Source organism: Pyxicephalus adspersus, chromosome 9 (assembly GCF_032062135.1).
Source record: "Pyxicephalus adspersus chromosome 9, UCB_Pads_2.0, whole genome shotgun sequence".
NCBI lineage: Eukaryota > Metazoa > Chordata > Amphibia > Anura > Pyxicephalidae > Pyxicephalus > Pyxicephalus adspersus.
In genome coordinates, this window is record NC_092866.1 from 51632550 (window position 1) to 51646162 (window position 13613).

At 39.6% G+C, this 13613-nt stretch overlaps 1 protein-coding gene across 1 annotated transcript in view; it reads left to right on the forward strand.

Moving 5' to 3' along the window:
* PPFIBP2 (PPFIA binding protein 2) overlaps nucleotides 1–13613 on the forward strand; it is a 96325-nt gene that overhangs the window by 47433 nt on the left and 35279 nt on the right. Inside the window, exons 5-6 of the mRNA XM_072421540.1 lie at nucleotides 6772–6855; nucleotides 9596–9709. Of these exons, the coding sequence (XP_072277641.1) occupies nucleotides 6772–6855; nucleotides 9596–9709 (198 nt within the window). The remainder of the gene's footprint in view (nucleotides 1–6771; nucleotides 6856–9595; nucleotides 9710–13613) is intronic.

Below are 13613 nucleotides of genomic sequence, written 5' to 3' on the forward strand. Positions count from 1 at the left end.
TTTATTGATAATAATAATTCCTATTGATCATTTCTGTACACGGTTCAGCAGTTCAAAATATTCATTACAGTGCAGCATGGTGGCTCAGAGGTTAGCACTCTTTCCTTTACAGCACTAGGTCCCACTAGGTTTGAATCTCGGCCAGGACACTATCTGCATGGAGTTTGTATGTTCTCCCTGTTTTTGCGTGGGTTTTCCTCCAGGTACGCCGGTTTCCTCCCACATCCCAAAAACAGCCAGTTAGGTTAATTGGCTTCCCCCAAAAATTGACCTTAGACTGTAATAAAGACATATGACTATGGTAGGGACATTAGATTGTGAGCTCCTTTGAGGGACAACTAGTGGCATGACTATGGACTTTGTACAGCGCTTCGTAATATGATGGCACTATATAAATAGTGTGTAGATCAGTTCCCACTGCAGTCTTTACTTTAACTTGCTCCAGTGTTGTTGTAGTAGGGGGAGGATAGCTTCCTTTTGTCTGGCATCATAGAACTTGAGATCAAGGATTGCTTTTTAATGATAAAAGGTATAAAAGAATATTTTTTCTGTAAATCCTAATCATGAGGAATTGATTCATGCAGACTTCAAAACTTTCTGAAAGGTCCAAGTTAGCGGTTACAACAAGGACATCTAATAGTATTACACAGCAAAGTTGCAGTATGTTGTCAATTATACTTAACGAGTGGCTTTAAGGGTTATTATGTAGTCAATAAAAAGTCACCTAGCTCTATGGCCTCCCTCCAACATACAGCAGCCTCCCCCTACAACAAAGAAACATTCATCACAGCATAAAACGCTTTCATTCTCTCCCCATATAAGGTAGGACCATCTTCAAAGGGGGCGAGCTTGAAAGGCAGAGGGGGGATTTCTTTGATTACTAGCATATGCCATATGGTCTTTGTTCCTGGAACCACATACGGATGCGTAAAATGTATCTGCAAGTAAAGTATCGTTGCAGAGTAAAAGTAAATGTTGCAGAACCTTTTTGGGAAGTAAACTAAAGTTAGTTCAAACAATTTGCTGCTGTATTGTGCTGTGATGGTCCATAGTCTCTGCAGCCTGAAGACCCCAGGGTAGAAGTTATATATCTGATCCTGGATGCGGTCATTTAGTCTGTGTATTGTCATTGGAGGGTTTTGTGTTATTCGTCAATCAATGTTTAGAAAATGTAGAGCATGAAGAGGAAGTAAACTGAAAAATGCCCCCCAAAAAAATACACTTACCTTTATTCCCCCAGCATGGTCAATCGGTCCAGAGGTGTCTTTTGGGTGACGTAGGTTGGAAACACACATGCGTGAGATCGGCAAATTTTTCTTTTTTCACAAGAAGGCTCCTTCTGCGCATGCCCTCCCGGGGTAAGCGACATCTCAGGAGGCTTTGCGCTTCCATTCATTTTCAATCACCTAGGCCAGGGGTGGTCAAACTTTTTGGCTCAAGGGCCACAATGGGTTCTAAAATTTGGCAGGGGGGCCAGGCCAGTATCCGATGGATAGAGCACCAAGACAGGTGTCACTGAACGTGATGTCATGATGACATAACCCCGCACACTCGCAGATCTGGGCCTGCGATGTGAGAGTTGTTCCGCCCACTTCCCAGAACCCAGGATTTGTACAAGGAACATGGTCTGCGGCTCTAGCCGGTGTGGCCTCCCAGTGGGGTCCATCTCCTGACGCCGCTTGGGGGGTCACCGTCCGGAACCACTGAAGTAGAGAGAGAGTTCAACGGGCTGGATAAGGAAGCCTAACAGGCCGTATATGGCCCGGGAGGCGTAGTTTGCCCATGCCTGGCCAAGGCGATCGAGAATAAGGGGGTGGTGTTGCACTTAAAGAAAAAAAAAATAATTTTTACCTTACATGTACAGTGAAATTTCTGAATTTTTTGGTACACTTTAAAGTGGTCTTTTCAAGATGGATGGGACTTCTCCCCATCACTGTTACAGAACTGCATACACTTTGTTTTTAAGTACTTACCTCTTGACAAAAAACTGATTTTGCAATTTTCTTGCTACCTGTGCTTCTCCAAGGTAGACCCAGTCTTCCTATTTGTCCTGGTTATCCTTGTTACTGGGACTGAAGGTAATAAAAAGTGATAAAAAAATAATTTGTCACTAGAACAGGGAGATTTACCCCATTTGGGGGGCATTTGGCATTGTGTTTTAGCCCGGATTTCGTAGAAAAATGTGCCAAGATACAGGGTCAGACTGGGGACCTGGGGCCCATCAGTACCCATAGTTTTCTTGGGACAGTGACATTTTTTATAAGGCATGTAACTATGTAACCAGGTCCAGGGTCCAGGACCAAACAAATATGAGGATATATGAAGTGGGAAAGTCTGATTCATTCTACTAATGACTTCTTCAGTCATAACCTTGCCAAATGCATGGCTCCAAAACTTTTCTAGAGCTGCCCCAACTCTCGTGAATGGTCTTCCTCGTCCTATTCGGCTTGCTCCTACTTTCTGCTCATTTAAAAGAGCACTCAAAACCCATTTTTTTTAAATTTGCCTACCCATCTTATCTCCTAAAACCCTCACTACTTACCCACCATTTCATATCCTCCTATTGAGTGGTACTTCCCCCACCTCCTATATTGTAATCCCTTTCGAGCAGGGTCCTCTCCTCCTCCTCTGTATCTGTCTGTCACTTGCAATCCATATTTAATGTACAGCGCTGCGTAATAAGTTGGTGCTATAAAAATTTAGTTTATTAATAATTCTGCTCAGATACATGAAATGACCACTGCCCAATTCAGGAATTTTTAACTTGCATCCAAGATGATATATATCTAGGAGACAGTTGCAGGCTAGAGATGACCGATCTCGGAGGATAAAGTGAATTGACTGATTAGCATACCTTATCCGATTAGTAATTAGTTATTTCTTCTGAAATAATCTCTGTAGTCTAAACATGAACACTTATAAAATCCCAGCATTCTTGTACTGTGCCAAAAGAAAGCAACATAGGATGGCAGATCAAGCTTCAATTTTCGGGTCCAGCTTTACACTAATTACAATCATCCATGAAAACAAATTCTTGTTGGATAAACAGTGGTTGTAAAATGCATTCAATGCAGGTGTCAACATTGTATTTACTATCATTCCATTGTTTAGTCCACCTGGTCTCTGCAGATAACATTCATTTTCCATTCTTCATGGTCCCCCATTGAGAAAAAGTCCCCTGTAAACAATTGTTGGTCTTGCACAATATCTTCACATTATCTCGTTTACTCAGTCTTTTCACCTTTGTCAACACATGAAGTTGTCAAATTTTTTTTCTTCTGACATCCACTGGATTTTCTAAATCAAGGAAATGTAGAAGAATATATATGTAAAATATATACAATTGTTCTGGTATATCTAGATATGTCATTTCTAAATATATTTGCTTATAAATGCCCTGTAATGTGTTTTTTTTTTTTTAGTAACATGGATAAAAATTCTACACCATCCCAAGTACTAGTGTTCTCATTCATGTAATTTAGGGAAAGAGGGGGTGTGTCTGACCAAGCCTGTTGGATGACGGAGTGCTTGGATCAGAATGGCCAAACTTAAGTGTCTTTTGGGCTGGGAAAATATATGGGACACAAGGGCCCACCAGAATAAATTAGGTCTTTAGTCCATCCACCTCATGGTATGGGCCCAACACTTAAATTTTTAAACACAACACATTTTTATCTCATTTTATTCTTAATGCCAAAACATGACAGTCATACTTTTCATTACAGATAGTCCTCGGGTTACATACAAGATAGGGGCTGTAGGTTTGTTCTTAAGTTGCATTTGTATGTACATCAGAATATGTACATTACTTTAATAAATGCATTTAGGACAGATGTTTGTCTCAACATATTATTAGGCAGTGTGGTGTCAGTTACTTTATCAGTCAGTTACAAAATCTTTATGGAGCCGGGACATTCATTAACGTCTGGAGCAAGCTGTGCTTTGATATGCAGAAATAAACAACTGCAGAGTTTGTCTTGGTCATTAAAGAGTTACAAGATGTTGCAGAAGATCTCAGTCCTTAAGATCAGCCACAATCTCAGCTGTGTTAAGCAAAAGATTTATTCTGCAAGTCATGCAAACGACCCCATCAAGCCTCCGTTCTGCACAGGAGTGAGCGGGGATGCCCCGTTCGTATCTAGGAGTCGTCCATAAGTCGGATGTCCTTAACTCGGGGGACTACCTGTATATTTATTCCACAATAGATATCCTGCCAACTTTTTTTTGCAAGTGTTCATAATGGGTATGTGCCAGGTCCTCTTCCAATCTTCTGGGAGGTCATGCATGATGGCAGTGGGAGGTCATGCATGATGTAGAGATCAGCTCTGACGACATGCATTATTTTACTATAAATGAAGTGTGCCGTAGGTTATACTAGCAAATCTGAAATAGATTTGGTCCAGTATTGAAAACATTTGTCCGATAATATTATTATTATTATTATTATTATTATACATTATTTATATAGCATAATAGCAAATGGTTTTAAAAAATCCACTCCAGGTTCTCCCATGGTAATCTATCTTCTCCAATTAATTAATAGAGCATTAATAGATCCAGTCCATAGTATCTCTGTAGTCTTCCAGGTTGAATGACACAAGGCATCATTTGATCCAGATAACTGAGAACATCTTGTGGCAAAAACGTAGCAGTGCATGGTAAAGCTCTGGATTAAAACTGAAGGTTAAGCTGATTTTTTTTTTCTTTTTATATATATATATATATATATATATATATATACTGAGCTCCTACTATAGATATATTCTATTTTATGTTTTTAAAAACCTAATTGATCTTTACTGTACTGTAACCAAAAACGGTCAACGAATTGGCATTTTGCTGGTGGATGTCAACCATTGCAATGTTGCAATGTTTTTTGCAACAGACTTCCATAAAATCAGTGATTGATAGGCTGCTGATTTCTGAGATATCAGCAGGAATTTCAGGCGCTTTAGTTGGCCAGAACAGTCTTGGCATAAATCAACTGTTGCAGGATTTGAAGACACAAGTTCCTAACTGCTGGAAGGTGATAAAACAAAAACATGTTGTGGTTATCAGCCAACAATTCAATGCATGTCAGTCTTGCTATGCAGACATGCAAGAAATGCAGCTGGGCCACAAGTGACACATGCCACCCAGCCGCAGCTAGCCATCCACAGACCTGCACTCCATTTTATCCCTTCTGATATGCAATGCTGAGGCTATTTGTAGAATGTGGAACTGGCATTATTCTGCTGCATGTGTCATGGGAAAATCCTGCTTCAGTATAAAGAACTGACCTGAGGAATGTCTTCTAGCAATGTGAAAATATTAGTCAAGCACATTTTTTCTGTTTCCAAAAATAGAATTTCCTCCCCTGATTTTGTACAGTATGTTTATGTTGAAAAGTTTCCAAAAAGTCTAAACAACCAAGATAATTTTCCACTCTGAAAAACTTCTTTTGTTTTTGCATGGTATCAATGGTAGAAGCTACTGAATGATTAAAGTAGAACTCCAGGTAAGCAGATGCTTTTACCAAGCTTGGGTCTCTGCACCGGGAAAACAGAGATTTTATGTTTGCATAGAGAGGCTTTTTATTAGTATTAGGTGTGAAAGCCCAGGATAGTTCTTAACAGACTAGTTATAGCCAACTCTGTAGATTCCTGAGCTGAATTATTTCCAAATGCAAAATATAAAACTGGCCATTGATCAATAACCATGTGGATCAGCCATTCCCATCCAGGGTTTATCCAAAGGTTGAAAGGAGTTCCTCAAGTTCTGGCTAATTGACCTTCCATTTGATGGCGACCAATTAGTTGTGTGGGCGATGCCACTTGTCAAAGTGAGCAGCATGGCACCAAGGCTCTTTAGGCTATCTGTAGGGGAGGCATTTTTTGTCACTGCTAAAAAGGAGGCTTTCTTTCCACAGACCAATAATGAAGTTGACCCCCAATGGTTTTAGCAGGGGTTCCCCAAGACCTGAAAATTATTTCAAGGGTTCCTCAGGAGTAAAATGGTTGATGAACATTGCTGTAGATTTTTTTTATTTGAATTTTAAGGGGAAAAATTGGTTTATATTTGAGTATATATGATAGTGCTCTTTGCAATAGATCAAAATGCAATTTGATGATTATGTTTTACTTGAGCAATCTAGATGAGTATGTGTGAGCATTTTCCAGAATTAAATCCTACAGTAATACATTGAGAGTCTGAAAAGCCCATCCGATACACAAATGATTGGTTGAAATTTTCTGACCTTACTGATGGAGATTCTTTCGATTCAGACCAATCACTTTTGTTCAGTCACAATAAAAAAAAAAAAAAGAATTGTTTCATGAATTTGATGAAAGGACAGGGTAATTGAGCTAGTCTACCTATGTATCTGTTACTATGACCTTACTGCATTTATTATGTACTATTGTGGTGATCTGAAGCCATGTAGATGTTATTGTAATGGACCAATACATTGAATGGTTGATGGTATAGTCAGTATGATACCTCCAGGATGTTTTCAAGGGGGAAGGCTCATACCTTTTGCCTATTTATCCAACAGTTTTGTTTATTTGGTGTCAGTTTCAGGCAGATTGGAAAGTTCTGAGAAAACTTTGTTTCTCTTTGCTGATAAGATAAAGATTGATGGAGTTATCCTGGTGATTTGTAGTACTGACACTTGAGTAGTGATGGTGGATATGAGGGGGACAAAGGGTCATTCCTGTTCACTATCCCTGCATGTGACATCTGTGTATACTTGTCTCTCTGACACTGACTGATCAGTGTGTTCTTCTCTCCTAGGTTAACCATACAGCTGTGAATAATGAAACCTACCAAGAACGACTGACACGTTTGGAAGGTGATAAGGAATCTCTCATTTTACAGGTATGCAAGGAAATAGTGGAAATCTGCTTTGTTTCATTCACCAAGTTATCTAAAGGAAAGGTTAATTGGAAAATTTAGTGGTTTGTTGAATGTCAATAGTCAATAAATATTTTCCCACCATGATAATTTTGGTCAAAAAACGAGGGGCAGATCAATGTCTCCCTACAGATGATAATTTTTTTTATTGGTGACCCCCCTATACCTTATTCCTGCATCTTTGTATGAAGGTGGTCATTTAGGTAGAGGCAGGGCTTTGCTTCCTTATGTCAGAGCCTCCAGCAAGGAGAACAATAAGAAGCTCATTCGTGAAATCAACAAATCTCGTTGCAAATCTTCTAGACCAGCATTTGTAGGCTTGGATGATCCCACACTGCAGATACACAGCTATGAAGAAGTAGGTACAGGAGTTCCAAGATGTTCCATTTTTTGCCAATACAGTGCGTATGTATTGGTTTTCCCATGGACTGGCAGGTTTACCACCCAATCAGAAGGCATCTGTGAATGTTGCATTTCAATTGGCTGGGCTACTGAGTGGTGTCTTTCTTGTGTGGTTCGTTGTCCTGCCTTCAATTGGCCATTAGCCAGAGAATAATACGACTCTAATAATATGAGTGGGTGGTGGTGATAAGAAGAAAAATGGGTGGCGCTGGAGGCAGTCTTGGGGTGACACGATGGGGAAGGCGGGGGTATTTGTGTGGGCTAGAGACAGTCTTGGGGTGAAACTGGGGGAAGGGGATAGTGTGGGGGCTAAAGGCAGTCTTGGGGTGACACGGGGGTGGGGGTAGTTGTGTGGGGCTAGAAGCAGTCTTGGAAGACTTGGAAATGTTGGAAGGTATGCCTAGGCTACATACCAGGAAGCTCAGTGCTATTTTTAAACAAATTTGTATCTATTCTTGGAAACCTAAGAATTAGAACTTGGTGCTACTTTTTTACTGCTATTTGAGATTTTAATTTAAATGTTGTACAGGTGACAACAGTTTTACTAATCAGGACATGAACAGAAAACTTATTTTTGTATGTTTTGCTGTTGCAGAGCTACTCTCTTTTCGTGCCTGGTAAGACGATGTCCCCAGGACAGGAAGTGAGGGTGTATTTCTTTAATGGGGCCCCAAAATGAAGAACAACCCTGACAGGGGTTTTAATACTTCCCTATACTATTCAAAACAAACAAAAAGGTTTAGTTGGACCTTTTGCTTAAATTCGGGCACAAAAACAAAGTGCATTTATTATACATTTCATGTTGTTTGACCTTATCACCTTCATTGATGGGTATATTTTCACCTTATTATTATTATTATTATTATTATTAATATTAAATAATGTTTACATAGCACCAACATATTACACAGTACATTTAATTGGGGATGCAAATGACAGATACAGACAGTAACACAAGAGGACCCTGCCCTGAAGTGCTTACAATCTAAAAGGTGGGGAAGCAGCTTTTAAGATAAACACAAGGTTAAAAGCTCTTTTTGATCTTTTAGCACAGTAAAGGCAATTATACTTACCTTTTCCCTTGCTCACCCAGCAGCCGGTCCTCCTATTCTCTCTCCAGCACTCTGGGGTGTGGGAGATCTCCCGGCACCCTTGTTTATAATGCAGGATTGCTGGTCCTCCATTGAACTTGACATCAGGTTGATGGAGTGGTAAAAAGAAGTGGGTTTTTTTTTTTGGGGGGGGGGGGATCAGTCATGCAGCTGGGGAGTAGCTTGTTAGAGGGATTAATAAAGTTACCATAGCTGTTTTTTTTCTGTTCCAAAAATAACCATTTACCCTTGCATTGTGGCTGTGGCCACAGGGCAATGCAAGGGACAATGCTTTGTTGAAAATGTTTTAATTTCTTGGAGTTCATCTCTCATCTGGCCCAGATGCACGGTGACTATCTTTACAACATGGTAGGCCTTCTACACCAGCAGCTGTCATCAATAAATTATATCAGAACAGCTGTGCCAGCCAACCAAACTCCCCTCTGAACATGCAGGCATAATCCTGAGATCTGTCATAATAGCATTCCAGCGTTAAATCTATAATAGTAACACAATGACACTGCCAACAATAGCAAGCTGGATCTCTGGCTACGTCATATCTGTACATGATATTTATTAGAGGGGGCGTGGGGGGGGGGTACAATGCTTTTAATTTTAGCCAACATAAATTCCTAAACGTGTTCACAATGCCTCGTCCTGTCTGTACAGATTGCTTTTAAGGCAGATATATATTGCACTGACAATTTAATTTCTGTTGATACATTTTTTTTTTTTTTTTTTTTGTCCCTATGACTATTCTTAAACTGGCGTTCCCTCCTCTTGTAGTAACTTGCAGCACAGGAGGGTTTCTAAGCTGTGCTCAGTAGGTGCTTAAACATGCCCAGAATGCATCACATACTTTGCCACCTCCACTGATCGGGATAGGTAAAACCTCCATTCTCTACGTCTCCGCAGTAAAACAGCCGCTTCGGCTTCTACAAGGAGCTTTTATTGTTTTTTCCACACAGCAGAATGTTAGAAATGCTTTAGCCATTCTCTTGCATAAGATTGCTTAACTTCTCCCGAGAAAACAGGATTGTGAAACTTGGTGCTGCTTGAGGAAGCTGGGTCAGTCGAATGTCTGTAAATAAGAGACGAGGGGGCAGCTTGGTCTTTTGCTTTTGTTGTAGAAGTCATGCATGTTCGTAAAGGGGAAGTGTTGGGTTTCTGATCTCCTTCGGATTATAGTTGTGATCGTTGTCTCTTTTTAGGTGAGTGTCCTCACTGATCAGGTGGAGGCCCAAGGAGACAAGATCCGAGACCTGGAGTCCTGTGTGGAGGTACACCAGGTGAAGCTTAATGCTACCGAGGAAATGCTCCAGCAGGTAGGTGCAGCTTGGGTGTGGGACTTGTCAGTGAATATAAAACATTTTTTATATTTGCATTTTTTTCGCACTTTTATATCTTTCTATTTCAGTTTGTATTGCATTGCAGAAATAGAGGTCAACTAGGTGTACATGCGTTAGGAAGGAAAATACTGGCGGGAGGCAGGAGTAAAAAAAATGGCTCATTAGTATTCTGCTGTTCCTAACAGTTCAATGGCAGGCTGGAGATTTAGAGGTGACCAGGCTGAATTCTCTTAGACATATTCAGTTAAATCCATTTCAGGTGCTTTAAAAGGTATGCAAAGTTTTAGTCTGTTTCCATTAAAAAGAAATTATGGCTTGAGAAGAAAAGCCTGTCCACTGTCGATATACTGCTAAGAAGACCTCTTTTTGGGGAAGTAGTGGTCTCTCAGCCGAGTACTAGCATGTCCCCTCCTATATCAGACCAATAGCTGCAATTAACAAAATTCACACTTTTTACTGATTGCTTTTTTGTGCACCACCACCATAATAGGGGTCAGCATCACAACAGGCAGCCATGTTTTGTGGTAAAGCACCTGGCATCTCCATGGCAACCCCTACTATCAACAAGGCCTCAAGAATCTCCTGGTGTTGAGAAAAACATTACACATTTTATCAATTACTTTTGAATTTGAATTTTGATTCCCTAAAGCCAAAAATTACCAGAAAGCTTACAGATGTTATACTATTTAAAAAAAAATGCAGTTGGTTAGTCAGTTTGGCCTGTAAAGTTGGCTTTGTTGTCAATGCTATTCATGGGAAACAGATTTTAAGGCCTTTTTTGTTTCCACAGAATAGCTAAAAAACCTTAAGTCTGGTTGCTCCAGGCAACAGCTGTGCTGCTGTCCCATATTACTTTTCCCCCCTGACCTAAATTCTATGAGAACTATAAATACCAGCCCTTCATCTCCTCGTGGAGCCTCTCTAGCATTTCACAGATTGACTTAGCAGGCTAAAAAGGGGTTACATATGGAGGCAACATTCCCATTGTTCCTGCACTTTGTGCGAAGCTCAATCTGCTCTTCACATTTGTTTCTCATTTGCTGTGCACTGAGCTGCGAGTTCTTCCCTCTGTGTGCCATTATGGTCAGCAGCGTGCATGTATGATCCAGCCTGATCTCAGTTTATAGAAGAGCCTACTTTTTAATTATCTCCCAGCTACAGCACATGGCTTGGGGTTTCCATATTCCTGGCAGACCTCAGGGCCAAGCGCTTTCTAAAAAAGTTTTTAGGCTCCACGTGGAAGTGGTCGTCACCGTCTGGAGTGTTTTATACTCGGCAGGCTGCAGTGCCCTGGTATTGGTGTTTTATGCTCCGCTTGTTGCTGCAAGCGATTACTTTGCTCAGGGTAGGGAAGGTATGGAAGCTCCTGAATGCATAGGTGAGCACAAATGAAGCGGATCCTTTAAGAAAACCGATAGGAATCACTGAAAAGTGAGTTTTGTTTATGTTTCCTTGTGTTACATCACTTTGTATGCATGACAGATGGAAAATCAGCATATAAAATTTTACGTAACGTAGATTTGAGTCAGCCGATGCATTTTTGGCTGCTTTGCATTTTTAAAGTTAAATTTTTGATTCGTTTAGTTGGTTTGTGTAGGTGGTGGTTCTACTCTGCAACCTGTACTGTTTATTATAACATAGATACTATGTATTACATTGAATGAGGCAGCACACAGAAATGGGTGAAGACGCGTTGTAGAAACGCACTGCGTTGCGTATAGTGAGAACGTCGGGTATTGCTTTATGTGCAACATTTGATTTTCCTGCGCATGTGAATGAGCCGTCAAACTCAGATCTCGTTAATAAGGTTGGTATTTCAGTAATTGATTCTGTATGAAATGCAAAAAACTTCAAGAGACACCTGCCGCTTACTTTTATTGGCCCATTTATCCCATTTAAAGGTACTTAGGAGAGAAATAAGTGGTTTGCCTTTGCTAAACTGTCTGTAAGTACTGGTTGCCTAGTGGCAGCCATCTGTAAATTAATTGCCCAGAGTTCAGGGGTTCCAAAAGTACCCCGGGAGATTGTGTCAGTCCTATATATTAAAAAAACTGACAGGTTTGCTTTAAATTGCACTTGTCATGTTGCATGCTGAATACTGGCCAGTTAGCCTTGGGGCCATGTCTACTCAATAGCCACAAGATTGTGAAATGGAAGGTTCACTTGCTGGCAGAAATGCTGAAAAAGTTTGCTCATTAGCATCAAGAAAAAGGTGCCTTGGTGGGTTGGCAGCTAATATAATTTCTATGTCCGTAACCTGGAGCAAAAGCAGGTGATGCTGAAGTTAAAGAAAAGTCAAAACGTCTTCAACTGCCTACTTCTTTTTGGTCAGTGCCTTAAAATATTCAAGCCACATCCTTGGCATGACAACCAGCCATCCTGCTAGCATTTTCAGAAGGGAAACTCAGTAATGACAACTATTTTAACCCAATGGCATGGTGTTTAGATTTATCTCTATCTACTATTTGTATTATAATGAACCGTTCTTTTTTATAAATAATTAGTAGCTGCAATAATCAGTAACCAATCAGAATTCAATTTTGACTTTGCATACATCCACAGACCTGGAACAAGTATGCATATAAAGACCTTTCTTTGACCTTCCTGATCAACATACTTGTTCTAGGTCAGTAAAAGTACTGAAGTTGGTGGATCATCAAAGCATTTATTGTGTAGGTATAAGGGAAAAAGAGAATTTAGGCCCGAAGTTTTTTTTGAAAAAGAGTAAAGTATATATTTTTTTATATTTGCAGTTGGTACATGCATCAAAAGTACATATTACTTTTTTTCACTATATATCCAATTGCCTGTTGATGTCACAGGGTTTGGATACTTCACCTATTTCACCTAAATTCATTCTAATGTGGTCGAAATGGTTAAAAAGCGTTCTGGATAAAGGAGTAAAGGAAGCAGTATTCAAGGTGCATGCCGTTTGATATGTTCAAGCCCAAGAAAAAAAGATTGTTTTATGTTTTCTTAGTAGATTCAATCCATTTGTGATGTAATATATATGATCTTTGCTTTAAATACCCTGGATAGGGGTCTAGTAAAAAACAGGTAGGTATAGATCCACTCAGTTTTTAAGTTTAAGGAAGAAAAAAAAAAAAAGATTATCTTTATCTCTTGTATTCTATCCCTGCACCTAAGGAGGCTGCTTTTGTATTAGGGCTTGTAGTAAATCCATGCAGCCAACCCTCTGGTTGAATACTGCTTCCTTTACTTCTTTATCTAGACCACATTTCAACCTAACAAATCATACAACCCCTGCAACTACATACCCCTGAGGAAACCTCTAATAGGCAAAACGCGTCAGGTTTTACGTGATCCCTACAGAACCTTTGTTTTCAATTTTTATATTGTATGATGTTGAAATAGATTTACGTCTAGGTGAATTATCCAAACCCTGTGACATCAACATGCAATTGGATATATAGTGAAAAAATTAATATGTACTTTTGATGCATGTACCAACTGCAAATTGAAAATACATACTTTACTCCTTTGCACAAAAACTTTTGTGCCTGAAACCTCTTTCTTTCCCTTATACCTTACACAATAAGTTCTAAACAATTAATAAAGAGCTACACAACTCATATCAAGCAAAGACAAGAACCAACACCAATTAGAAAGTAGCATCAGCAAAGCAACCAGGTAATGGGTATATTTCAGAAAGAGATCATGAATAGCAATTATTAGTACTTTAAAGGTACCACAGCACTGGGACACTTTAAATGTGTTCTTGTTTTGACATGCAGCACCTAAAGGACTCCATCAAGTGTTCTCTCTCTCTCTCTCTCTCTCTCTCTATATATATATATATATATATATATATATATATATATATATATATATATATATATGTATGTATGTGTATATATAT